The sequence below is a fragment of the Catharus ustulatus genome, chromosome 2 (genome assembly GCF_009819885.2).
Source record: "Catharus ustulatus isolate bCatUst1 chromosome 2, bCatUst1.pri.v2, whole genome shotgun sequence".
Taxonomy (NCBI): Eukaryota; Metazoa; Chordata; class Aves; order Passeriformes; family Turdidae; genus Catharus; species Catharus ustulatus.
Window position 1 is genome coordinate 107,303,950 of NC_046222.1, and position 27,605 is coordinate 107,331,554.

The 27,605-nt window shown below is 41.1% G+C and overlaps 1 protein-coding gene across 2 annotated transcripts in view; it reads right to left on the bottom strand.

The window, feature by feature from the left end:
* The window catches only part of VEGFD (vascular endothelial growth factor D), an 80,927-nt gene that overhangs the window by 7,834 nt on the left and 45,488 nt on the right, over positions 1-27,605 (bottom strand). Inside the window, exons 1-3 of one of the 2 annotated variants that reach the window (XM_033053620.2) lie at positions 22,583-23,299; positions 5,400-5,610; positions 885-1,075 (exon numbers count right to left, since the gene is read on the bottom strand). In XM_033053620.2, the coding sequence (XP_032909511.1) occupies positions 885-1,075; positions 5,400-5,610; positions 22,583-22,672 (492 nt within the window). In that variant the 5' untranslated portion in view covers positions 22,673-23,299. Of the gene's footprint in view, positions 1-884; positions 1,076-5,399; positions 5,611-22,582; positions 23,300-27,605 lie in introns of those variants that run through there. The other variant, XM_033053621.1, reaches the window with a different exon arrangement.

Here is a 27,605-nt window from a genome sequence, read left to right on the forward strand (position 1 = left end):
ACAATCTTCATCTTTGGCTATGAATCATAGAAACGCTTGGTTGGAAGGGACCTTAAAGATCAATTCCAACCCCTTACCCCTTCCCATGGGAGGGGTGCCACCCACTACACCAGATTGCTGATGGAAAATGGATGGTTTCATCCACAGAGTGGATCTGAAGTACTAAATTTGGAACTCTGCTCAGTCACCCACTGGAGCAAGATATCTCTGTCCAAAGCCTCCAATGGCAGTCTAGAGAAAGAAGCTGTCTGGCTACTCTATGCTCAGTTTTTGGTACTGGTCATTAAAACATTGCCTATTTAGTAATTGACTACTGGTTTATGCCTTTCTTTCCCTAAGAGGAGTGTGATGTGGGACATCCAGATCCTGAGCCATGCTAATTAAGAGCATCTGGTCTCACCTGATGAATATGTCTCCTTTTTTGGCATGCAAAATTGCACATCTAAAATTATTAACCTGCCTTCTTGGCACAGACAATAACGTTGAAATGCAGTGGCCCAACACAACAAAATTTCCTGGGGTTAAACCTTGGATACAGAGGATTCCTAGGAGACAATGGTCTCAAGGGGTTCCCAGTCCAAGTAACAAACAATATATTAAAGAAAGATCTAACTTCTGATGATCATGAGTCTGCAGTTGCTTTCTCAGGGCCTGATTTTCCATCTCTACATATATATAAACAATTTTTAATAATGCAACATGGATGTAAAATTCTATTGTATACTCCTGCATTCACTCCACATGGATAAAAAATTAATTCTTCTGTTTGTTATGATAGTGCAGACAGATCTTTCATAACAGGATCTCAGAAACCAAACATCTTCCTTCCCCTCCCTTTTTGGTGAGCCAGGGTAAAAAGAAAACAGATGAACAGCCTCATTTACCGTTTTTGACACGTAAGTTGTGCTTGTGTTCATGCAGCTGAGACTCTCCTCATTGCAGCAGCCTCCACATCTGTACACATTCACACAGGGGGGCTTGAAAAATTTGTTGGTTGTTGTACCCAGCTCTTTGGCAACTTCCACGCAGGTTTCCCTTGGCACACATTGAGTTTTTTGCCATTCTTCATCTATGACTGGAGAAAACACCATTTTTATGAGCAGTCATGGCAAAGTTAAACCTCTCGATTAGTGAAGCAGAAGCGTTATATAAATAAAAATGAAGTGCTGGCAGGCCATTTGCACTTACTTGGATCAATTTGCACTTACTTGTATCAATCTAATGACCAGAGGTAGTCTGAGTGCAAAATTATCCCAGTAGCTTAGACCAGCTGCACTGGCAGAGAGGTTGTTGCATTTATCTGCCTTTAGCTTTCAATGCAAATGACCAAAATCTGTTAATTCCAGCAGATCAGGTAGAGCTGCATTGATTTCCCTTAGCTGGGTGTCCCCAGCTACACAGTGTCTGTCTGACAAAGCTGCCCCACACCCTGTTCCCCTGTGCTCCAGGGCAGCCTTCCCTATTGTCATTTTATCCTCTCTCTGAGTGTTCCCCACCACGGACTCAGCAGAGCCTGGCCTTAGTGCAAAAGCACACTAATGATTACCAGATTGTGGTCAGAGGGTAGGAGTGCTCCTGGTGGATGTCAGCCAGAGAACACCATTTCCACAATGCCCAGTGAACTCCAAGACAAACAGTCTCACACCTCGGTACCACCAGGGGGTTCAAGGCTGAATAACAGCAATGTGGATTCAAGCGTCTATTCAAAACACCTTTCAGATTCTGAATTGCTGTAGACTAGTAGACTGGGCTTGGCTGATTTGTCAAATTCTGATTGTGAGGAGGAATAGCACATTAACTGCCTGAATCAGACAGAGAAAGCAGTGACATTTATATAATATACGTAATACAGTCTTGAGTTTTGTCAATACGTGCTCTCTTTTTTTGCCTTTTGCTTACTTGATTCAGGTTATGGAATCGCTCATGAGTTATCAGTGCTTATGCTTTAAGTTCTTCTTGAAATGATGCAAAACATTTTTCCTCTTTACCCCCTACATCAGGCTTGTGAAAGATGAAAAACATATATATTTATACTGTTTAAAAAATGCTCTCTCTTCCAGTGCAGTGCCCACATTTACAGTGAAGTTCTGAGAAAGAAGAAATTCTGGAATACTTTTAACTTACATGCTATACCTCGCCTTCAGATGAAGATCTATTTTTCCTCATTCCTGACTTTCCTTTTGTTATTTTTAACTCTTTCTTCAACTAACTTTGTATATTTAAATATTTTTGTTTATTTCTGCAAATTTCTTTGGCAGGGTTGATTTGTTCCATTTTTCAGTCATGCAAGGAGTACAGGAAATAAGATTTTGATGTCTGAATTGTGAAGAAGAGGCATAAATTAAGAGAGGAATAATAATCATTAAAATTAATAGAATTTTCTAGAGTAATGTTAGTTCTAGCAGAACACCAATCTAATCCAAGCATTAAAATAGAAAATAAAGTGTTTGCCAGATTCATTAAGGTATGCACGTGTAATCACTTCAGATGTCACTTCAATGAGTATGAGCAGCAATGACCTTTCCAGCTACACACATCCTCACCTTATTAACCACTTCTTTAGCAGAAGGGCTGTTACAGGAGCTGGCTGCCAAGGAATTGGGTGTCACATCTTGTTCAGAAGCCCCATGGGCACCCTGGTCATTTCTGTGACCAAGCACAGAGCCTGTTTCTGAGAAATTTGTCTGTGATAGTGTCTCCAGCTTGAAAGTGCTTAGTGACTGAGGAGCTCAGGGAAGACTGTGGTTAGATGAAGTGACACAGACTTTCAGTTAATTCACTGTTAAAGCTTTAAAAAGGAGGAGCAAAGTCCTGAATTTTGCCCAGAGGAGTTTGCATTGCTGTGAAAGATACTCTAGTGAAACAATGGTAAGTGTTGACCCAGCCTTCTCATCAAAACATTTTATTAAAACAAAACAGATTCCCTTGGCAGAAAGGTCACTGTTTAATGACTGGAAAGGGTGTGGGAAAGAAATACATGTTTATGGGCTTGTGTTTTTTTAAAAGGAGCTTTAGTACCTTGAGCATATGAATATATTGGAACAAAAGTGTCTGCTGTCCTGGGATAATACCACTTTGAATGGAAGAATGGAGAAGGTGACTCAATGGGCTTTGTTTCAACTTGAATTTCAGCAATCTGACTTTTAATGAGAAAGCTGACATCTCTGTGTCTAAAATTAGACTTTCAAAGGGAAAATAGGGAGCAACCTAATAGCTGTTCCCAGCAGAAAACTGTATCTATATGACTATAGTAAAATAGAACCACAGAACAGTTTAGATTGGAAGGGACTTAAGGATCACCTAATTCCAACCCCACTGCTGTGGCAGGAACCTTCCTCTAGACCAGATGCTTACTGTTCAATCCAGCCAGGCCTTGAACTCTTCCAGGGATGGGTCATCCACAGCTTCTCTGGGAAGCCTGCTCAGTGTCTTCCTAACATCCAATCTAAACTTACCCTCTTTTAGCTTCACTGCATGCCCTTGGGGAAAGTTCCTCTCCAGCTCTCATGCAGCTCTCTCTTAGGTACTGGAAGGCTGCAATTAGATCTCCATGGAGCCTTCTCTTTCCAGGCTGAACCACCCCAACTCTCTTAGCCTGACTTCATAGGAGAGGTGCTCCAGCCCTGTGACCATCTCAAATTAGTCACAGCACACTAAATGACCTAGTGACCTTATTACATGAACATTACTTACATTATAAATATTGAGTTACATTATTCTGCCATTGGAAAATGCCCATTTCAATGTTCCCTGCCTCATTAACATTTAATAATGTGCCCTGTTTTCATGCTGTTTTGACAAAAGAGATGTTTTAGTTTTGCAGAAATGTTGGTGTTCACTAAATGAGCAAGTGTGAGTAGAGGATTACAGCTCTTGGGTACTCCTAGTAACTCTGTGGACTTTTAGTGTTTCTGAGTAGAATTATAAGGTTATGTAAGCAAAAATGTTTATCACTATTAAAAGCTGTCTTAATCATTTGTGTGTGTCTGGGTTTTCTCTTTCAGTCCCTGATGGATTTGCTGGGACCAGAGAGTGCTAACATGTAGCTGTCTCTCAGAAAACCAGCATTTTTCATCAGCCGAGAAAGACCGAGGCCACGCTTGACGATTTTCCACAAGAGTTTATTTCATGCGAAGGGAAGTCAAGCAGGATTCTCTCTGAACAAAGGGCAGACACCTATATTTATAGGTTCAGGAAGGATCCAAACTACAACCAATAGAAGTTTATATAAAGAACAGAAACTGACCAATTAAACATCCTAATTTCTAACCAATTATCTTCCGAAGTGTTAGGAGAGTGACCAAATTCTTAAGGAATTTGGCTCAACCTTGGTATCTAGGATACCTTATCTATTATAGCAAGTTCCAAGGGCCAGGGGAAGATGGCTTTGGAGAAATTGTATCATCCACATATGTGTATTTGTTTAAACTTTTTTTCTGTACAAAATTTCTGTGAAAAGTGGAAAACCATGCCTGTTATATGAAAACCCTCTTCAGACAGGCACTTGTGTTGTGGCTCAGAGAAGCAATTTAAGGACTTTGCTCAGACATAATTTAGCTGAGTAATGGTGTGTGAATGTGGCTGGGGTTGTTGTAAAAGTGGTGTTGGAACAAGATCAGCAATATCTGATTTCCCAAAAGGAAAGTGATATGATAATATCACGTCAGGATAAAGACAACAAAGAGATTATCTCAGCCTGTCCTTCATTAGGTTGTAGTTTAGCTTTTGCTGGACCAAAATATAGTAACTGATCCTTTGTTTTACGTCCATGAATATGTAATGCCTCTTGAGCATCACAGCTACAAGGAACAATTTTCATACTTATTCCAGATGGAGGGAGTAGGTTGTGATTCTCCTCTTTTAGTTGCTGGTGGGTTGCCTCAAGGTCTACTTTTCTCTGGAGAAACTTCCTTAACCATATGGAGGTTAGGACAACACCTTCCTTCTCTCACTTCCCACACAGACACTGCTGCTGGTGCAGTGCCTTGTATCAGAGCACACCTAATAAAAAAGGGATTTCTATGCCTGCAATAAAGTTTGTTCATTTCTGCCTGAAACCATTTCTGCCTGTACCACAATGCTGCTGTCCAGCCCCTCATCCAGTCATTCTGAGCTGGTTTTCTACATTGACTTCTCTTTTTCTTGTGCACTGACGAATCCCTGAACAGTACATCTTCCCTTTGGAGAGTGTACAGGAAAAATGTTGGCCACAAAACAGGGAGGTGTACTCAGGCTGTTGTCTGACACTTTTTCATACAAAGTCATTTTCCTGTAATGCCCTGTTGTTTCTAGTATGGGTATATTCCAGGAAACCCCTTACTCACTTCACAGTTTACTGCACAAGAATCAGGGAGGGGTCTTGAAGCTGAGATCAGCCTTGGCCCCAAACCTGCACCTACCTTTCAGTGTGTCGATGTCGTAGAAAGCAGCAGCAAATCTGGTAGAGCGATGTGAAGCAGAGCGGGAGTCTAAGTTGGCCAGGCTCTTGAGTTTTAGCCTGCATTTCCACAGCTTCCAGTCCTCAGAGTGAGTGATGTGAAGCAGCTCTTCCAGGCTGGATGCTCTCCTGATCTGCTGTTCTGACCGCTCCAGTGCTGACAGAGATGTCCTCTGGAAGGAAAGGGGGAAGTCAAAGAGCCAGTACTTTACACCCAGTGCAGCACATGGAGAACTTGGACCAAAAGGCAGCACATTACTGAGGACATCTCAGAGTGGCTGAGAAGCCAGCAGCACACAGAGATGTCCCAGGCTTTGAGAGTGCCCAGCACCAAATTTACCTGCAGGATTTGTGCCCACATAGATTGGGAAGAGGAGATACCCACTTCTTCATCCTTTTCATCACAGCCTCAGAACTGTGACAAATGCAGGCTTTACTGCGTCCTTTGTCTCCAGGGAACCTGGTGGACACTGATCACATCACTGCTGGGCCTGAGCTGGCCAGTTGTGCCAGAGGGAATCCCAAGTCACCCTACAGATAACCTGACTCAGTTCAGCCACTGAGCCCAGCCCGTGTGCCTCTGGAACAAACCACCTCAGGTGCCAAAATTCTGGTTCCAGCCAAGAGACACCACTGCAGGGTCAGGTGTTACAGCTGGAAGCTGCACTAGGTACAAGGCCCATCCATGTGGCAGGCAAGCACATCATTCAACATGCTGCAAAGGGCAGGATGCATCTGCCATCCCCCATGGTGACTACACTTGGGTCATGCCCAGGTCCAGCCTCAGAGCTGTGGCTGTGCAGCAGCATTAGCACAGCCATTGCATTTGCCACCTGTGTGATGCTCATGACCACTCTGCTTCCATTGGAGAAAACTCTACAAAGACCTGTACCATCAGTTTGAAGTTAATATTCACTTTAAAAATAGCTGTTTAATACTTAATACTGCACAGCATCCTGTAACAATACTGCTTTCTTTGGCTGCTGCTTTGTGACATCTGTGTTTGTGCCTTTATCAAGGCACTGAATATTTATTTCCACTGACTCACCAGATCTGCTGAAAACATTGTCTCCAACACAAGTAAGAGGTTATCTTTATAAATGTCTGTGTTGCACTGGGCTGGTGTTCTCTCAGCTGTTCTCTCTGGTCATACAGTGAACTGTATTTTTTGACTTGCAAACAAAGGACTGCAGTGCCAGCTGTCATAAATAAAATTCCAGCTCTTTAAAGCAAAGCTGTAGTACAGGAGGTTGTCAATGAAGTGTGTAGCAGACAGCAGTCTGAACCAGTAGCAGGCAAGTGCTCTGCATAGGGCTGGGGAAGGGGTGAGGGAAAGGGCCACCTATAACAGGAAGATTTTTAGATGAGATCTGAAATCCAGGCACTGAGTGCGTCTGTTACTTGTTATAAAGACATCTGTGGCATTTATTTTGCAACAATACAGATGTTGGCCTGTACACATGGGCCAAGTTGATTTTTGGGTAATTACCTTCCACTGACCTAAAATTCCTTAAGTAGTTAACTCAGAAAAAAGTTGTTTGCTCTCCTTTTATGCCCATACAGAAAATTGTGTTGTGCTCTAGCAAGTTGCCATATTTCATTATAGAGAGGGCTGCTTCATAGGTGAATGATTTCTTATGCATTTCATATGTGGTAAAAACTGGAAACCCCATCTCAATACTTATGAACAAATAGCTCAGAGGAAATGTGAATACTTAGCACCAGTAACTGAATTGACAGTTTTACAAACAAGATACCCAGAAATTTGCTGATCCAGGAAAGCTGAAATTCAACTTGAGGTCAATGCATCAAGATTTACTTGTTCTGAGAACCACAGCTTATGTTCACTCCCATTCACAAACTGTCTCCTTGGTCTTGCAAAACATGCAAGTGTAGGACCAGCACTGGCATGGTAATGGGACCAAAGATATCAAAACTATTAAACATTGACTTTTTTCTGCTCTCTTTGCGGTACAAAATATGTTCCAGCTGAATCAGCATCCAAGACTTTTAAACTAGACTGAATTTACAGAGAACCTGTAAAATGAGAAAATAGCATTCTGGAACTTAGAAGATATATCTCTGCACTTCTTGTAAGAGTCAGCAGTTTGGGATGTCTAGCTTCTCAATTTCTCTTACTCCTATGTCAAGAGGTTTTATTAGGCATAGAATCATAGAATTGTCAAGGTTGGAAAAGAGCTCTAAGATCATCAAGTCCAACCATCAACCCAACACTGCTGCTGTGTTCCCCACTAAACCAAGCCCTGATTATTATATTAGCAAAATAAGGTTTAAACCTAAGATTAAAGAGTAGAGAAAAAGTAGAAATGCCTCATCATGGTAAGCAAAGATCACTGATTTTATCTAAAGCAATAGTTTTTACTGATTTAAGGACTTTTTAATTTTTAAAGGTATACAAATTCTGTAATGTGGACACAATACACTGAAATTAACAAACTTTATACTGTCACAAGTACTATTGTCTAAAAGGGTACTTATGAATTTCCAATAGGATTTGAATTCTGGCAATTAAAAAAAAACACTTCTGATGTTGATGCATAATAGTGGTACTATCAAAACCTGACAATGTATTCAGGTTGTTTCTTCTTTTACTGTTTTTCATATTTTGGAAATTGGAGGGTATGGTCAAAGGAAATGGGAGGAGCAGTGCTCATTTTAGAATTGCCATCAGAAATGTATCCTAATTTACCTAACCATGATAATCCAAAACTCCCACAGAGTTAGCACTTCTCTTCAGATCCAGCTCTGCTCAGCATTGCCTAAGCTATTCAACCCCAAGGGGAATCTGTTGCCCCTTCTCTCATGTTTCCTAACACCTATCCAAGCTCTGCAGCTTGGTGGGATTGCCTGTAGCTTACCATAATAAAGCAAGAATAATTGTACTCTTGCTTCTTTTATTTGACTTCTTCCTAGAGGGAGAAGATTTCACAGCTGACTTTTTAACTTCTTCAGAGGATTCCTTATCCAGTACAAAATTTCCTGGTGCCCTTTCCCACAACAATAGCACTGAGATAAAGAGTGGTCTTTGAGCATTCCTGACACTAGGCAAGATGGTGAACTGAAGGCACTGCTGGCATTTAAAGGAAGTCTGAATCTCAAGTAGTTATAGGATTTTACAGTGGGGACATCTATTTTGTTTGTGAGCTGGTTGCCCTGAGTCCTTCTGTAGCAAAGACAGAGAAGTATAGACCCTTTTAGAGCATGATTCATTTGAAATCACAGTGAAAGTCTTTTTGCTGGGTGACCAGCAAGGCCAGGCTCACCAGATCACAAGAGGTATGAGTATGGTACATCTTTGGTCAGACGTATCTCAACACAGCTATCTGGGGTATAAAATACATGAAGAGAAGCATTGGACTTTGTTCCAATCTTGCAAAGTATCAAAACAGGAACAGTGAAAAGCCCTTTATGTGTTTCTTTTTATTTGTTTGAGACTACTACAATGTTCTTATCTAAAACATTGTTCTAAATGCTTGCTAGAGCACGCAGCAGAGAGTTAGGCAACCAGAAGGACATCCCCATCATAAATACACTTTGGCCATAGAGGTGGGTGCCCAAAACTTAAAAAAGTGTAGAAGGTGCATCAGCTGCATCAGCAGGACAAAGCCCTACAGCCTGAACTGCATCTGCTGGCAATCTTCTTCCTACAGCACAGCTGCACCAAATGGAGCATTGTCATGAAATCTTTCCAAAGCATTCATTTCTGGCCATGCTATTTTGAAAAGGACAGCACCAAATAAAACCACAGAACCTGTTACAGTCTCAGATAACACCATGGATGAAGTGCCACAGGGCACCACGCAGGTCTGGAGCCTGCTTTCATATACTGCTGTTTAAATTCTAGATACAGACATACTCTGGCTGACTGAAAAGACCTACTTAGAAGAGTGCAGCTTTGGACAGAAATGTGAATAAATCTTTCAAAATGTGAAACTGGAGGAGGGTGTTAGATTCAACAGTCCCAAACTTTCTTGTCATGTGATTTAGGATTTTATGCCTTCTCATCTTGATAGCAAGTGGAAAGCAGTTTAAATTAGCATTTCAACAGGAGGAGAGCTCTTCACTCAGCCACAGAGCAGAAGAAAGATACATAGCTGTCAGACTGACATTTCACTGACATTTCTGGGAAACTTAGCTCCTCACAAAAAGCAGAAGAGGAACAGAACAATTGACTGACTGCTTCCCCTGGCTGAAGCCATATGCACATGCTGTTTCCCACTTTTCAGATATCCCTACCTCCCTTTTTCAGTCTTTGATAATTACATTCCTTCCTACCTTCCAGGTTCCCCTCCCATTCTCCACTTTGTTCTAAACATCTTGAACTGCTTGGATCCCACTGTGCTTGTATGTGGTTTATTTTCACTTCTTTCTCCATATTTTGCTAGGTGGGAGTCTAGTGACACCTATCCCAGGCTGAGCTGCTCAGCCTCCTGGTCCAGAGGATCATCGATTTTTTTTCTCTTCCATGCCCCTCATCCACATTTCCTTTATATTGCCACAGAATTTAGTAGTCAGCTGAGGTGAGCTGTCACCATTGTGGAAGCTGTTGGTTGTAATGGTTGCAACCAAGATGTGGAGCAGAACTTCACTGCACTTGGCATGGTACATGTAGGGAGCAAAATCATGAGCTCTGGCCCCACAAGGCTTAAAATATGCATTAAGAGAAAACAAATTAGACAAGGAGTCATTTGGAAAGGACCATGGCAATGTCATTTCCATGCTCCCAAAATGAAAAAATTACCTGTGGAGCCGTATCACTGCAAAGCTCCAAATGTCCTAAACTTTCAGTACTCAGCACTGTACACCCCATAGTCCACCAAAGAAATGTTGGAGTAGAATTTATCAATACAGATATCAAAGTAGCCGGTTTCATTCTTATCTCCTCATCTTGCTGCTGCTCTTAATGTCGTTTTTCTAAGCACCTTATCTAAAAATGGATCCCATATCCCCAGATAAAAACCAGATTCATAATTAACTGCAGTCGCATGTTTTTCGAAACACTGACCTCTCATATGTTCCAAAATTATTCTTCAATTCGAAGAGGAATATCTGTTTTCCTCTATTTTGGCTATGAACAATCATCAGGAAATGATAACGCAAGTTAGCATTGTGATTTTTGGGTAATTACAACTTTTCTCCTTCCAAAAGAAACCATAATGGGCTATCTATCTTCTTCCTAATAATGTTAGATGCCAGAAAAACCCTTAAAATAGTCAGCATTGGAAAGGAACAAGAGAAAAAGCAGTGATACATTCAGTGGCCTTTCCTGCCTTGGACACTGCCTAAAATCAGACACTGAGTTCATTTCCCCACTGATTTTTGCCAGTCCAATGTTTAGCTTATGCATCATGTCATGCAGATGCACAGCCCCACAGACAGCCTGCACTGACCAAAGTGGGCTCTTTCTTGAGTATTGCTATTGGCCATTCCCTGTCAGGGGCTGCAGCTCTGCAGTTTGCACCTTTTCTCCTTGAAAAACTCTAGATTTCCTGCTTAGGAAAAACAAATCCAAGTTATGTCTAAGAAAGCCAGCAGAAACCCACCTTTGCAGAACTTATTTTTTTTCTTTTTTTTTCTTGGCATGTGCTGCTCTTTCCAGCAGCATTAATGCTGTGTTTCAAGACCTCCTGGAGGAATTTTGAACAACAGAACAAAGATGTAGAGTACAACAGTAAAAAAAAAAAAGGCCAGGTAAGATCCTAAATTTATTTGAGGACCTATAGCATAAAAACATGTGAGGTTGTATTTAAGAAAACAGATGCATGAATGATCTGCATTGATGAAGTTGAATAATATTTTGTGTGAGAAGGCAAAAATAAAAATTGATTGAAATCTATATTTTGCTGAGTCTGCTTGCATTTCACTCTGTACTCAAGCAAACTCACAGACCCAGGGAATGCATCCTGAAGGTTTTACACATAAGATTACTTTCCTTAAGCCCCAGCCTCACAGTCTTTCTCTACAGTAGGACATAAACCTCTGCTTAAAGCTAAATACATGTAAAAACTCTTCTGATAAGGAATGTTTTTCTGAGTTAGGGTCACAGACACTATCATGGCAAGTGCTGCATAAATACCAATGGAAATTCTCAACATTACCACTGTGTCTGGGGCCAGGACATATGATTAAGGAACCTCTTGATAACCTTGCACTGTTTAATCATCCATCCTCTCAGCAGCTAAGCAATAGAAAGAAGGTAACAGATTTATCTTGCCAGCAAAAGCAGATTTTAGCTGCATAGCACAGTGATGATTCTCTTAATGCCATTGTATCACAAACTTGGCCAAGCAGGCTTAAGATAAGGTCAGACTAAAGCTTTGAAAATTAACCAATCTGTGGGGGGGAAGTTTTGTCTCAAAATGAGGGCACCTGAGCACAAAGAGTACTGGCAGCACGTGAGGACATTTTGAACCTTTATGCCAACATTGTGTGCTTTACACAGCTGTAGCAACTGCATTCAGTTCAAGAGAAGTTATGTAGAAGACAAAGACTTGATGCAACCAGAAGGTGAATTCCCCCTGTTCCAGTGTTGCCTGAAGGCTAAACTCAGAACTAGATTCAAACCAGTTTAAATACTAGGTAGATGATTCATCACCACAAGACAATAACAAGGAATTTTGCTTCTATGTATGCTACACCTGAAAACAACCTCCTTTTCTCTTCCAGGATGCATTCCCCAAGGTGATTTTACCACAGTGGATTAACTGATTATAGTTGCAGGCTCATCTTGTGGAGATAGAGTGCCTACAGCTCCCTGCCACCCCACAATTATCAAAAATTAAAAATACTCTGATTCTATGATTTTATTCACCTGAATGAATATGAACTATGTATCTGAGAGTCCTCTCATAGATAATGGAGAAAAATAGGGCCACTGGGTGAACACTCATCCTATTCTAAAGCCTGTTGAATTAACTGTGCCTCCAAACTGCCTCTTCCTCTCCACTGATGCTGAATGATGAATTGGGAGATCACCAGCTTAGCTGTAGAGAGGGGACCTGAATCCCACTCAAGTGAGAGCACCAAATGAGATTAAATAACCTCTCCTAATCTAAAGCACAATCAATTTATGAGGTACACAAATACAACTATCCAGGAAGTGCAACTGCCCCAGGGTCAGGAGGAGCTGGCACTGGCTGCACTGGCAGAGGAAATTCCTCCATTCCCTGCCTCAAAGCCTCGTGCAGTCCCAGCCATGCTGTGGCTCACAGCACACAGAATGAACTGATGTGATCAAGGAACTGCAAAAGAGTTCCCATGGAAAAGCTTGGCTCTCTCTTGGCAGGACAATGAAGCAGCTCATGCCATTATGATGCCAACACAAAGAACTACATTTTCCTGGTAAGAGTAACTAGCTTGTGTGGAGTTTTTGCAGTAAGAAGAATTCTTTTGAGGATTTTCATCATAATTAGTAGTATTTTTAGCATTATTGTGTCTGCTATGAGTTTGGAGTCAGGTAAAACCATGAAATGAAGACATGATACCTAGCCTGGTGTCTATAGCCAAAGCAAAAGATACGAGAAAAGAGAGGAAGGCATTCATCCAAGGAAACACAGAAGATATTGCTCAGAGTGACAGGCCATGATTTTGAGGTAGCAGGGGCTCAACCATTGCCAAATTTTATCATAACAAATATTGTCTGTAATACAGCATCTTGTATCCTTGGGGTGTTGCATAACAGGTAATAAAATAGTGAGATCCTCTGCAGCTTGAAAACATGAGGCTTGGAAGAGTGACTTACTGCCCTATCAACAAGCAACTGCATCACCCCATAAATATCTATCATGAGGCATCTAACTCTGCACGTCTGACACATATTAGCAGGCAGTAATTTTATCATCACATTGTATTTCATTTCTGAGTATAGAAAGAGCTTTTGAACAGCTCCAGTAAAATCATAATTTTGATTCTCTGTCAGCTATGAACTTCTGATATGTGAAGTTGCATTCCTGACTATATTCTCTCTGGAAGCATCATAGTACATTATTAGTGTACAAATAAGCTATTTTTAATTACAGTGGACATGGCCACAGGGAGACAAAATTAGATATTATCAAAATTAGATATTTTGATTTCCTGCTAAAATTGTTTTCTGAAACATGATGGGCTTGGTATGGGATTTTTAAGTGGCTATTACAGACTTTGTCACCTCAGAAGCATGGATGAAATTTCAGGAGCATGCAGTACTTAACTCCACCATCAAAATGTTGTAAACAAATACTCAAATCTCTTCTAAAAATGTTTCGTCTCTCTCAGGTCACTGCCCTGTCCGGACTGAACATTCATTTGATCATCACAGCTACAGCATTAATAACCTAAAGGGGCATTCTGTTTATAGTGGGGACAAGTTTAGGCCCTGTGAGACAAATTTCCAGCTGTCACTTTTTAAAAAGGGTGTTTTCTCCAGTGAGAGCTGTACTGAAAGCATACAGCTAGTTGTGCAAGTGTATAGCAAAAAATATGCAAAGAGATGGAACTTCTTCCCTGGAAAAGCTCAACAACTGAAGAACAGGCACAGGGAAATTTTATTTCCCTCACCCACAATCTGTGCAAAACCTCTCTGCAATCTGCCTGGAGAGTTAGAGTGCTGGCCTTGCCATACATCCTCTCAGGAAAGGGTGACTGTGATCACAGCACTCCATCCTGCAGCCCTGTGTGCCAGTGCTGCTGGAACAGAAACTGCAGGAGCCCTGGGCTGGAAGAGGAGCAGTGCAGAGTTTCCAGAGCACAGAAAGAAGGACTGACAGATGTTACTTGTGAGTTTGGGAGGAACAAAAAATGGTCAAACTAATAGTCTGTCCAGGTGTTGTATGAGGTGGCAGAGGCTGGCAGGGAAACATTGACCTGAGACTGTCCCATTTCTCACTCATACATTTGTGATGTTTGAGGGCCTCTTTTGCTGAAACCTTGTCAGTCCATCATCTGACTGAGACACAAAACCAGAGGGGGAGGCAGCTCTAGACTGCTCCTCCTCATGTTCAATATGACAAAAAGCTTCCTCCAGACACTCCTTAAGAGTTTGTCTTCTTGGTCTCCAGTTTAACTTCCACTGAAGAAGGAGACCTAATTACCCGTTTTCTAAAATTGGTGGTCAAGGTGGTGATAAAACAGCTTCTGCTTTAGCTGAAGATGATATGTTTTCACAAGTAAATCATACTAACTTCTCTGAGGCTTCAAGAGAACAGCTGTTTTGTATTTTGAATGGCCTTTTGAACTAGAATAGATCTTTTGTGGTGCTACAGCAAACAAATCAGACTTCTTGCACTTTAGTAGCATGCTTACATTATAAAAATCCTTGGAGATGAGACGTTTTGGTTGCTGTATTCCCTCTTGAATAAACCAAAATACTGAAAGCAAATAACTGAAAACATCAGAATTGGACATGGTTTTGTGGAAGCATGAATGTCAGAATATTTCATATAATTTTTCATGCCCAAACCAGAGACTGATAATATTTTATCAAAATACCTCTCAGAACTGTATACTTTTAGCCAGTTAGGTCTTTACACCAAAATTAGGCACTTTTTCTCAGGCAGCAAACATTTTTAGTATCAGCTCCAACTCTCATTAAACAGACACTTCTTCCCACAGCCAGGTCTTTTGGCTCTCATGGGAAACATCCTGCAGTTGTGATTTTGAAGGTGACAACATCCACTCTGCATCAGTTTGCTGGCAGTGATGGAAAAGCTGGAGTGGTAGATGAAAGAACAGAGTTGGTCTGCTAAGGTATGGATTTCCTTCCTGTTCAAGGATAGTCAACTACATTGAGAGTTTACTCTTAGGTCCCTCCTACAGTGATCAAAGTACATTAATTTGATAAGTGAAAAAAACCACAGGTCATTTGTCATAAATGTTCAGTGTGGTAACTTACTGATATATCCTAAATTCTGCTGACAACTTTGAGAGTCTTATAGTACATTTTTCGAGTTCTGCTTACATGCTTGTCCATATGGTCTTGCATTGCTGCAATGTGTTGAGGCAGATGTGCTGGTCAATACAGAGCTCAGCTAGAGCATTATCACTTCACTGTACACCAGGTTAGGTGTTGGCCCAACACTATGACAGGGTGTACACATCAAAAATAGCATATTAAATGTGTTTACATGAGCGTGTCCAGGCTGTAGTCACTGTCTCTTGATATTTGTCCATTCTTTGGAAGTCACTGGGGTTTGCAGAGTGAGTTTGGAATGGCTCAGTAACGGAGACCTGCATGAAATCAGATGACTGTGTATTCTTTCAATGCTTGAAAATATTTTTTAATGTGATGAAGGGTCCTTCAGTTAGTGCTTTCATTGGTTTTTGGGTTTTCCCCAAGACACTTTAATAAATGTTTTGGAAGTATGACTAGCCAGTTGGACAGCTGGGTTTCAAAATGTCACTCACAAAGCAAAGCCATTGCCAAAACTGAATGAACTTATGTTACCCCAATCACATGCACACATTTTCCTGGAATTGTAGTTTTTCTTGAGTAATATTTCCCTAGCAATTCAGAAAAGTATCCTAACGTGGTTTCTGAGTCACGTTGCTAATTAAAGTGAAAAGTTTTGCCTGTCTTTGTGGCACATTCTCTGTGTGCAAAGTGACATACGATACAGTAACATGATGCAACTTTTTGCAATTCAACGTGACTCAGATAGAATCCCCTCCCCGGCTGCACTCAACAGTGACCACACTGCAGTCGGTGACCGTGAATTGTCCAGCCCAGCACAGCCTGTGCCCATGAAAGCTTGGCTCAGGCAAGCCCATCCTGACATTGCAGGAGAGAGGGATGGGAGAGCGAGGCCGCCCCTTTCCGAGCCCATTCATGCGGTGCCCACAGGGGATTGCCAAACTCCACGATGTTCATGCTCAGCATTGACTTTGTGGAAGCAGAAGGACCCTAGGTGGCGACCTACCACCAGCTGAGTGGTCCCACACCTTAAATCACATTTGGGCAAAAAGTATTAAAAAAAATATTAAAAAAAGAAATCTGTCCTTCACAAAGGAAGGAACATGATTTTTTCTTAATGCAAGAAAGCTAAAATAGCCTGTGCAATTGTTCTGCTGTTCATTGCTACAGAAGCCCATATATCACCAGGATGTTAAAAAAGATATTCTGCTTGGTCTTCCCCTGGGCAAAGGGGGTCTGTGCAGCTGTAGTGGGGGCACTCAGCATTTTGTTTCCATTCCTCAAATCCCAGCAAGATGTATGATGATTTGCAAAGCATGCTGAGGAGCTAGGAAGCAGGTGGAGAAGTAGATAAGGGAATTGCACATAGTGAGAGGAATAAGAAATTTCTTAGGAATAAGTGTTTCTGAAGGAAAGTTACCATATCAGATTTACTTCCCTGCAGCCAGCATAGCTCAGGTCATTTTTCCCCCTCAGCAATATGGTCTCAAAGCCAACTCCAAGATAGGGCAAAGGCCAGTTTTGTAACTAGACTTACTTGCCCTTAGAGAGAGGCCTAAAAGAATCACAGATCCCACTGTGTGATAACTATAAAAAGTATTGTACAAAGTTTTTTTAGTGGGAATAAGAATAAATGAGCTATCACCTACAACTGTACCTTATTTATTTTCCCCAAATTCCAGTATGTGTCCACTGGAGATAAGACACAAGTAAACCTTATCTGGAACAGCAGCAGTCTTGATCAAAACAAAAACTGCAGACATCATAGCAGAGGTCCCACAAGCCAGAGTTTGCACCAGGTTTTTTTTCCTGTTTTCAGGCAGATCTTTTCTCTCCTTGCCTCCTGTGGGAGCCTACATTGATACCACCACACAACACCTATGCCTGTGGGGAGAAAGCACCAGCAGGCTGCAGAAAATAGAGACAAGCAACACTTGCTGAGCCTGAGCTGATGGCTTGTTTTGGTTGCTTTCAAACCATTAATTAACAAAAAGATGGCCCACTGCCCTCTGAACCTGCCTTCTTATCTCTCCTTGGTTTCACAGACTTTCAGATGTGAGCTACAACTGACGGCAAAGTTTAATTAGTGCTTAATTTCAAACATCTGATAATTGGATTTCTCAAGTGCTGCATCTGATTAATCTACACAGCCTGGTGTATTTTTCCAAGCTCTGCTCTGTCCTCAGACATTAAAATCCTAGCTGAGATGGACTGGATTGGATCAGCAGCTGGGAGGGATTGTTTTGCTATTTCTCATGAGTGAGAACTGTTCTTGATAAAGCAGCAGGGTGTTAGTAGTTGCCTTTCCAAATTGATAAGAGCCAAGGACGGATGCTGTGTGGCAGGATAATAATGCAGGATTGTTCTGTTTGCCTTCAGTGCACCTTGTCAAGACAGTAGCAGATAAGTCAGAACAAATTGTCTTTCCTCACAAGTTCTCTGATAGCTTCTCACTTCTGAAGGAAAAACACAAACAATCATTTCTGCAGGAACGCTCTAAGTATATTTTCACGCATTTTTGGCTCATCGTGCCTGTCAGAGATGGTAATCACAGAGAATGAAAAGCAGCAGACAAAACTGAGAGAATGAAATACTTCTGAAAACCACAATCTCTTAATATTTGTTTAAAAGTGTTTCCTAACTTTGAAAGGAAGCTGGAATTGAGGATAAAAAGCCTAGTTTAAACAGAGAAATTGTTCCCAATGACATTTCAAGTTGCTTTTTCTAGCAATTGAGCGCTTTGCTGGAATTTCAGGAGTTGCCTTTGAGGAAGAGATCCCATGACACAGAAGATTTGTTGGGATCTAACTTTTCTAGAAACTGAGCAACATTTGCAAGCAGATATTAGAAAGCTGTGTAGATCTATCTGCAAAACAGAGTCAGTTGTAACTACAGAGACAAAAGCTTCCAGCCAGCTGTGCTGCTCAGGTTTCCTCCCAGAGCTCTGTTTCAGCTGCACAGACAGACAGACTGCAGCTGCCTGCAGAAAGGAGATGTACAGAGCTCCCTGATTTCTTCTGCCCATGACTCTCCAGTATTTCCATGCCTTCTCCACTTAGGTGGTCCAGGGCCTCAGGAGGATGGGGAGGTGCTGCTTCACTCTCTCCAGTGGACAAGGACTGTGTGCCATCTGGGTTTGGAAAGTGGCTTCCCACACAGTGACAGTAGGAGAAGAAGATCTGTGTGAGCAAGAACGACTGCTCGAGGCTTTAACAGTGTTTAGTGCAGAAGTAACAAAGATCTAGCTATGTAAAAGGAGTGCATGTAACAGAGAGCAGGCACGTTTGCCTCCCAGCTAAGCCCACCTAACCCCTTGGTCTTTTGATCAGAAAGCACTTTATAGTTCAGGGACACTCCTCAGGCCTATCCACTGTGGGTTTCTCTCTAACAAAAGCAAAGGAGGGCTCAACGTGGGGAGAACACCTCTGCAAAAGGAAAAATCTCTGAGTCTGTTTAACTTGGAAGTGACCAGCTGCTCCATTCTCTTATCTGTCCCCCAATGCTTTATTAATAATGTGAAGCAGCAGAATTGAGGAGGAAAGCAATGAGATTTTAATTCTCAGAGATCAAACTTGCAGCCTCATTAGAGAGGCAGTTTTAGTGTTGGAAGGCAGAACATGGATGATGGATTGTTGGCTTTTCTTGGCAAAAAATTTGCCTCAGCTTTGATGAATATAGGACATAGCGCTTCACATCTCATTTTAAAATTCTGGAAAAAGTAGTTTATGTCTGTTTCTGTTCTAGGACAGGAAAAATTTGAGGGGGAGAGACAGAAAGAGAGACAGTGAAATTTGCGGTTCTCTAGCTGAGAGGTTCCAAAACGTAACAGTCGGGACAAGAACTTCAATAAGGAATTTTAAAAGCATTTCCTGATGAAATAAAACTTTAAAAAATATTTCACAGTCTTCAGAAAACCCACATGGAAATCTAATTCTTCCATGAGGACTTCATATGTTAGGTTGGGATGCTGAACCAAGCCACTGGAGGGCAAGGCCAGCCTTGACATCAGTCCAGCCCTGGAGCCAAGCCCTGTTGGACACCTGTGGCTGTGCTGTCCCTGCCTGAGGCTGCCCACCGCTTCCCACCATGAGCCTGTGCTCCAGTTGTGCTTCTGACTGCCAGACATTCAATGTTCCAAACTTTCCATACCAGATGTCTGCCTCAAAATTATTTTAGTAATTTTTTTGCTTTTCTCTGTCAAAGTGGTTTGACCACAATGGAGGATGAAACTCCTCCTTTATTCGTGCAAAAAGAAAATTTATTTCCTGTTTCCCTGCTATGAATCACAAATGCAAAGTTTTTACACCTGAAGAACCTTTCTTTCTGGCTCAGATGTGTCTACTGCTATCTCTGAAAAAAATCCACCCAGATGTGAAAGCCTCCAAGAGCAGCAGCATAGCCCTCCCAGGGCTTTGCAGCAGTCAGGTCCTGTGCTGGTTCCAGTCCATTGGGGAGCAGAGCAGGACATGGTGCAGGCCACCCATGGGGCTGAGAGCACAGCACCTGCCCCTCTCCCCCCTGAGGTCTTGGGGTCTGGCATCCAGGGACAGCAAGCTGCTGGGTTTGCCTGTGGGAGGGGAAGGAGGTGAATACTCATGGAGGAGGGCAAGACCTGGCCAAGGAGGCTGAGATCATCTTTGGAGATTGGGATGAGAAATGGGTCAGGAAAGGGAAAGTTGGGGCAGTTAAAAACACAGGGACAAAGAAGGAAGCTATAGATGGAGAAGGGAAGGTGGAGCCATGGTCAGATATGACTGGGGAACAAAAGTGTCCATTAGGGCTGTCTCTGAGGAGCTTGGACAAAACTCCAGAGGCTCTGCAAGAGAAGAAGGGTGTCCCCATCCAGGAGGAAGGGAGTAGGAACGAGGGTGACACTTGGATAGCACAAAAAAGAGACCATCAGAAAACTGAGTCCCTGAGTCCTGGAGGTGAGGGAACACAGGTCAAGTGCTGGGAGTAGAACAGGTCGGGAATGGAGAGAGGAAGGAAGAGCTCTGCCAGGCGAGGAATACATGCACATGGTGGGGAAAAGGAATTCATGTGCTCAGAAGAGGATAAAGTTTTTGAAGGGATAGGAAAAGCCAACTGCCATGGGGATGCCGGATCACAACAGATTGTGCATAAGCTTTTTAACATTCATGCCTTTAATCAGGGTATTTGAAAGGGAAAAATAAAGTATTTAAACCCTTGGCCCCCTGAAACTCTATTGCATGATGCCACACTGACGCCACCTGATGGTTTAAAGCATAACCAGGTTTAAAGTTTCAGGTGTCCTGGGCAGAGCTCACCTCACTTGGATTCTGTAACAGGGGGCAGAGCAGCTTGTTGGTGCTTAACCCTGCCTAGGTCTCATTAGTTGTGTATTACCTGCATCCTGGCCTTGTGGGTTTTACCCAGGCAATGCTGCTGTTGATCTTTAAGAACTTTAAAATAATAAGGTAGGGTAGGTGAATGCAATGCATCATTTCTGTGTACTGCAAATTCAATTTGAGGTGCAAATGGTAAAAACAGTCATAAGCCTGTGTGCCATCCAGCACTGTGAGATGAAGGAAGTTTTGTGGTGTATTTCCACATATGTACACACACAGAAGCCCACAGGTCATCCAGGAGAAAACAACCCAGAAAGCTAACATTGTATGTGAAACATAAGAAGAGAAACAAATGGTTTAGCCAAAAACCTCTGTCTATACCAGAAGAGCCAGAACAAGCAGAAAGCCAGTCTTTGCCTTTTGGCAACAGCAGCCAATGCAAGTGAAATATAGTATTTGAGTGTGACACTTTTTTGAGTGTGACCTATAAGATTCCTTTAAGATAGCCTTGGACACTCTCAGTGAGTTGTTTCAAGAGCAGTAGCCTGTGGCTAAGCTGGCTCCTTGACGGTGGTAACCAAATTTCAGTGAAAATAATCACAGTTGTACCTATGTTGGATGGACAATCCTGAATGAACTGTAAGCCAGTATAAGCTAGCAAGAAGAGCTCTTGCATTTACTCTAGGCCAAGTGGATATGGATTCAAAGTTTACAATTAAAGGGCTTTCTAGTGGTTTTACAATTGTGCTGAATAAACTTGCGTCCCACATGTGGACAGAATTATCAGCCCTGCCAATTATAAAATGGTTCCTACTCTCTATTAGAAAGCATGTTCTGGTTTAAATGAAGTGATTTGTCATGCAGTGCACAAAGTTGATGCATTAAACAAGGCTTATTACTCTGGTCCTAATGCCTTCAAAGAATTGATTGCTGAGGTTGTAAATTAGAAGCTTGTGAGCAGTCAGCAGGCATCAGTCATCCTGAGGCACACATTGCTCACCACTGACTTATTGGGCTGGCAGCAGCAGGCTGCAATTAGGCACACAACTGAGCATTTCTTCTCTAAAGCACAGGTCAGCATGCAGCAGGCTCACAGACTAGTGTGTGGTCATCGCTTGCAAGCAGGAGGTTTTCTGAAGTGAAAACAAAAATATTAGCTTGTTTTGCTCTGCTAGTGAAAAACAAATAATTTGTTCTGGACCACACACTGAATTAATCATTTTTGGACAGACTGCATGTGTAGAAACTTGTTCCAGTTTTTGTTCTGATTTTTCTAAATGTTCTCACATTGTCTCAGAATCAGATCTGAAAAATCCTACTCTCATGGTGAGACTTCAGTTTAAATTTTGTTTCATGTATTATATTCAGAAGAAAAGTTAATTTCCAGGCAATGTGCTCTATTATTACTAGTTGCTGTTTATTTTAAAATCCTATATAACTTTTTCTAATGAAGGAAAAGAAAAATGCTTCTCTGACATCTGGCAAATAAGTGAACAACTGATGAACACGTGTTTTTACAGGGAAAATTTCAATGCCAGCATCCTAATTCCTCCAATTATAAATACCTGAAATAAAAAAGTGTATTTACCAAATATTCTAAATACTCTGACTCATGCTTCTTTTTCAGATTTTTTCTTTTATTTTGCATGAATGAAACTAAAATTTTAACTCAAGAACAAAGTATACAACAAGTACTTAATAACTAGTAAAAAAAGTAATAAAATAGTAAATAGACAATATGGATTTAAGTTCCATGTAGATTAATTTTCCTCTGATTGCTAAAAATCTCTGCAACTAAACCATCACCAAAGAAAAAAACAGCAATCCATTACCAAAACAGCAAGATACCCACTACTTTGCACATTAAGTGTAACTAATTCTGGAAATTTGTATTATTAAGAATCACAGTAAATAAAGTTCACTTACCTTCACAGATGCATTCTCATAGTCAGATCCTTGCAGCAGATGCAGAAAAGAAACTATGAAAATATTCACAGTTGCCCACGGTTTGTACATTCTGATGTTTAAAATCCACAGGTTACTACGCAGTCGTTGTCGTACAGCTGCAAGTGTCTGTTTCAAAAGGCATTGCTCTACCACCAACACAGAAAAGCTTCCAGAATTTCTCTCACAAACTCACAAAGGGTTCCAACATCTGAGAGTAAATATCTGTCTCTTTGCTGCTCAAAACAATTGTAAGTTCCTCTAGAGAATGTAATTTCTTGGAGCAGATCTTAGATACACTTGAAATAAAATCATGATAAGGTTTTAAATAGATATATATCTGTATGTATACACATACACACTCACAAGCAATCAGGAATGGATTCCAGCTAATGAAGTAAATATATCTTCCATCAAGACACAAAGAGACATTCAAAATCCATCTGTGGTCCAGAAACTGTAAGAAATCTGCTCGATTCTGTGCTCTGTGTTACAGCAGGCTTTTAAGATGGTAGAGTAATGGCCAGTGTTTTGAGCCGAGAGCTGTAATCCAACTCGGTATGAAAACTTTTTTCACAACCTTCATGGAAGCTTGCAGAAGCATGTGTCTTAAATCTGATACAGACTTTGGCAGTAACACAGGCAAATTTTGGCTCAAATCCCATTTTTCTTCCTACCAATAGCATAGCACTTTTTAAACTAACTGATGCAATCTAGCCTCCCATTATTTTAAAGAAGATTACCTGAAACATGAAACTTCAGCACACGTTTTTACACCACACACATATTTTATGTTACTTCTCTGAAAAAAAAAAAAAAAAAAAGAGGGAGGAAAAGAAAAGAGAAAGACTGACTTTCTTTCATGTGTTCTATCTTGTGTGTCATAGGGGTTTCTGAATAAATTTTAAAAGGCAAAGTTAAGAACTATCTCTGACAGCAAACAAGATTTTGATTTTTTAAAAGAAAGCTCATGAAGCTACAGACAAAAAAGGACAAAACCTCTTTTTATGGCAACAAAACACAACCAGCATTTCTGCTCCAAAATCAGTATTTTCTCTGTGTATTTCTGCAGTTTAAAACAGAGATTTAGAAACAGAGATCAATCATTTAAAATTATAGTAGGGACAAAGACTCCAATAATTATGCATGTTAAATCTATATTGCTGTACTCATATATATTGTGTTCAGAAGAATAGTTCCACTTTCACATGTGTTAGTGTTTGCAGAATCAGACTCCACTGTTAACATAAAACAGTCAAGTATAAAATACTTCAGAGTCCTGGTTTCCTACCTCTGATGTCCAGACAAGTGCTGTCTTAAATACAAGTTACACTTCTGTATCTACTATTAGGTTGAATAATTTCTTCTTCAGTATTGACCACAAATGGACCTTAGCAAGAAAATTATTTTAATCCAGCCTTTCTAGATGTTGTCCTTAACTGTCATTAGGTTTTGCAAAAAACATATGTAACTCCATTATTTTTTAGCTTTGACTTTTCCCACTTGTTTTGTGAAAGCAATCTATTTCTCATTTTTTGCTTCCTCCCCCACTCACCCCACACTGGTTAGTACAAGGACAGCAGGAATTTCACCTCTTTGAAATGAGAGTGAAAAAGCTGCTTTGTCAGTGTACCTGCTGCTCCCCCTCCTACCTCCCCTGCACCCAGCTGCCAGAGATATTCACAAAGTTTTGCACACCCCACACTACGAGGGTCACCCTGTGTCTGTACCATGGGTTAGAATTAAAATTATTTAACTATTTCATTCATCATTTTAAATTATTTGCTATCTAATGCAGTCACCTTGACCTCATTTAATGCCTTTGGTTTGCTTCTGATACTAATATCCATCTCCTTGCAGGAGCTGAAAGCTGCTAAAAGAAATGGATATGCCTCAGCCTCGGATGTACCACTTCCGAGCAAGGGATCCAACCAAAAATAACCTCTGTAGGCTCAGGACTACATGAAAATAACTTTCTATTGACCTGCAGGTGACTGGAGGGAGTGTCTGGCCATACTCACCTCTCATTTATGGGGCCATTTGGAGCACAGACCCATAACCACAGAGAATCAGCAGCAGTATGTGCCCTCACTCCTCAGAGCCTGGTGAGTGGGATCCTTCCCAGCCTGTCTCCAGCACAGCTCAGGGATGAGCTGCTCTGTTCCCTGCTGGGGCTGCTGCCAAATGCCCACAAACTGCCCTGAAGGGACTCTAAGCAATCCAGCATTAGAAAATTAAGGCTGTTTGGTTTGGAAATGTTGGAGGGAAACACCCCAGTAGTATTTTCTGTATGTTGTAGTTCATTGCTCTTGCTTACCAAATTAAGCTCTGAATTACAAATACATTTGGAAAGACCAGACCTGTATCTTTCTTAAAGCAAACCATTCATCAGAAAAGGTCACCCACCTCTGGCTTCAGGGGGCTTTTTGGCAGGAAGAGTGAACTGACCCTCAGGCACTGAATCAAACTCGTTTATACACGAGCAAGTTAGGTGCTGCAGGCAGCACACAGAAAGTACCCAGTCTCTGCCTGAGACACAAAGACTAGCAAATAGAGGAAAAACCTCTTGTCAACTGCAGAGGACTCTAAAGCAGGCTCCAAGCTGTTAGTGAAAGCAAAGGCAATGCAAGAGAAACCAGCTGACAGGATAATGAATTTCTGGGAAGCTGTTTTTACCATCTGCATCACTGTGCTCATCCCATTCCCTGTAGTTCTTGTCTCTCTCCTCAATTCCAGATAAGAATCAATTCTCTTTTCAGCACCAGCTCAGCTCTGCTCCATACACAGCTTTCTTATTATTTTTCCTGCCGAGTGTTTGAAAACAATTTAAATACTTCTGTGCTGGAGCTCGAATCTCAGAAGTATGGTGAGATTACATTGCAGACTGCCTGCCACAGCAGTGAACAGACTTGCTGTCTGGCCAGACACCTCTGTTTTCATTTAGTTTATGAACATAAGTTAACAATACACACACTCTAGTTTCTTCTTTTATCTCAGTTAGCTGTTGTAGAACCACCTGCTCAGTTCTGTGCAGGGTTTGGGGTTTGTACTCCTTTGAAAAGCTAACACGGTCTAAAAAGGGGCTTAAACAAAATTTATGTGACTATTTAAATTGCTTTTGTAGCTGAATAATCAGCTCCACAGACACCAGCAAAGCTAAATACTGGATAATGAACTGAAATTTAAAACATTTATGACACCTTTGGGTAAGCAGCTAGTACATTAATATTGTGGCAATGAGTCTGCTCTTTGCAAAAAGAGCTTACAATTTTGTTTAGATTGATCAACACTGATGTCTGAAACTGATGAAAACCTCAGATTAAAACTTAAATCTCTTTATCTACAAGCATTATGTATGATTTTTTTTTCAATAACATTTGAAATATGAGTCTTTCTTCCAAAGTAATAGTCTTACACATTGCACAGAAACCCTGAATCACTGATTCCTATTCTCTGCTTTTGTGATGGAAGACAACATATAAATGACCTAGAACTTGGTAAATGAATGGATTAATCATCATTTCTTGGTACTTTTATGACAGGATATGCAGACCAAGTGCAGTTTATTTACTAGAACTCCTCCCCATGATGCATTGAGGGTTCTATATTTGGACTTCACAGCACATAAATAGAAAAAAGGCGAATACAGATGACTAAAACTAAAAAAACAGCACCATATTTAAAGTGTGGGCTTCTTGCATGAGTGCATACCCAAAGAACAGAAGGATTTCCTGACTATGCTGAACAATTCCTGTTCTTCAAGCTGAAATCCTTTCAGGTGAGACAGTAAATTCCTTCAGTAATCTGATAAGGACTTAGACCTCTACATAGGCGCATACTAGTGTCACTACTAGCCAGAAAAACTAAAAGGGAACAACTCAAAGAAGCAAAAAAAAAAAAAACAACAAAAAAAAAACCAAACAAACAAAAAAAAAACCACCTGGATTTGGAAAAAATGTAAAAAAACACCAAAAGAAGATATTTCAGGCTTTTAACACAAGACTAAGCCATAAATCAATAGGGCTACTCAGATCAGGGAAGGTTTATGAGCATATGCCCTAAATAAATTCCAATTAAATCAATCAGATTGCAGAGTTGAAATTGGAGATAAATAAAGGCAGTTCATAGCCTTTACTTTAAATAATAAATAAATATTGTTGGTGAAGCAATACCAGCTACTTCAAACTTGAAAACTTCACACCATTAGAAGTTCAGAATAACATAATTCCTAATGAAGGTCATTAAGTATTTTCAAGATGATTCTATGAGCAGATCTGTACATTCCCTCTAATTAATCCATACACAGAGGAACTTTTTTTGTTGAAAACTACAGAGAAGAAGAAAAATTGGCAGTTTATAAAATATTGCAAACAAGGATCTAACTTAGATTTAATAAAGCACTCATGACATACCAGTTATATGGTAATCCATTCACTTAGCACACACTATTAAACTAATTATCAAGTAATTATTAAATCAAAAACATTATTTTTAATATAGCAACGTTTATTAAAATGGCTACTGGCATCATAATTTTCTGTGAAATAGCAGAATTCTTGAAACATCACACTAATGCTAAGCTGGGTTGATAGAATTTAGGAAAAAAACCCAAACAAAACCCCATGCACAGAATCTCAGATTCAGAGAAGACTCTGGGCTAGCGGAGCCACAGAGCCAGTGCCATCCTCTCACCAGCCACAACACTGCTTCATCTCCTTATTCTTTAGCTGCCCTTAAATTAGGTCATGTAATTGTCTCCTTGCTGCAGCAAACCTGGAGCTCACAGCAGGATGCAAAACCGGCCGGGGAGAGGGGAAATCCCACTGGTGCCTCTACTGCGCTCCAGGCTGCAGTGGCTGAGCTGCTATCCATGCCTTCATCTAGCTGGCTGAAAGTTCACCAGGGAATGTCTGCACAGGCTGCAAACACACCCTTGGCTGAAGGGCAGGCATACTCCAGCTCCCCACAGCATCCCTGGCTCATCCTCCCCTGCCCCAGGGAGGGA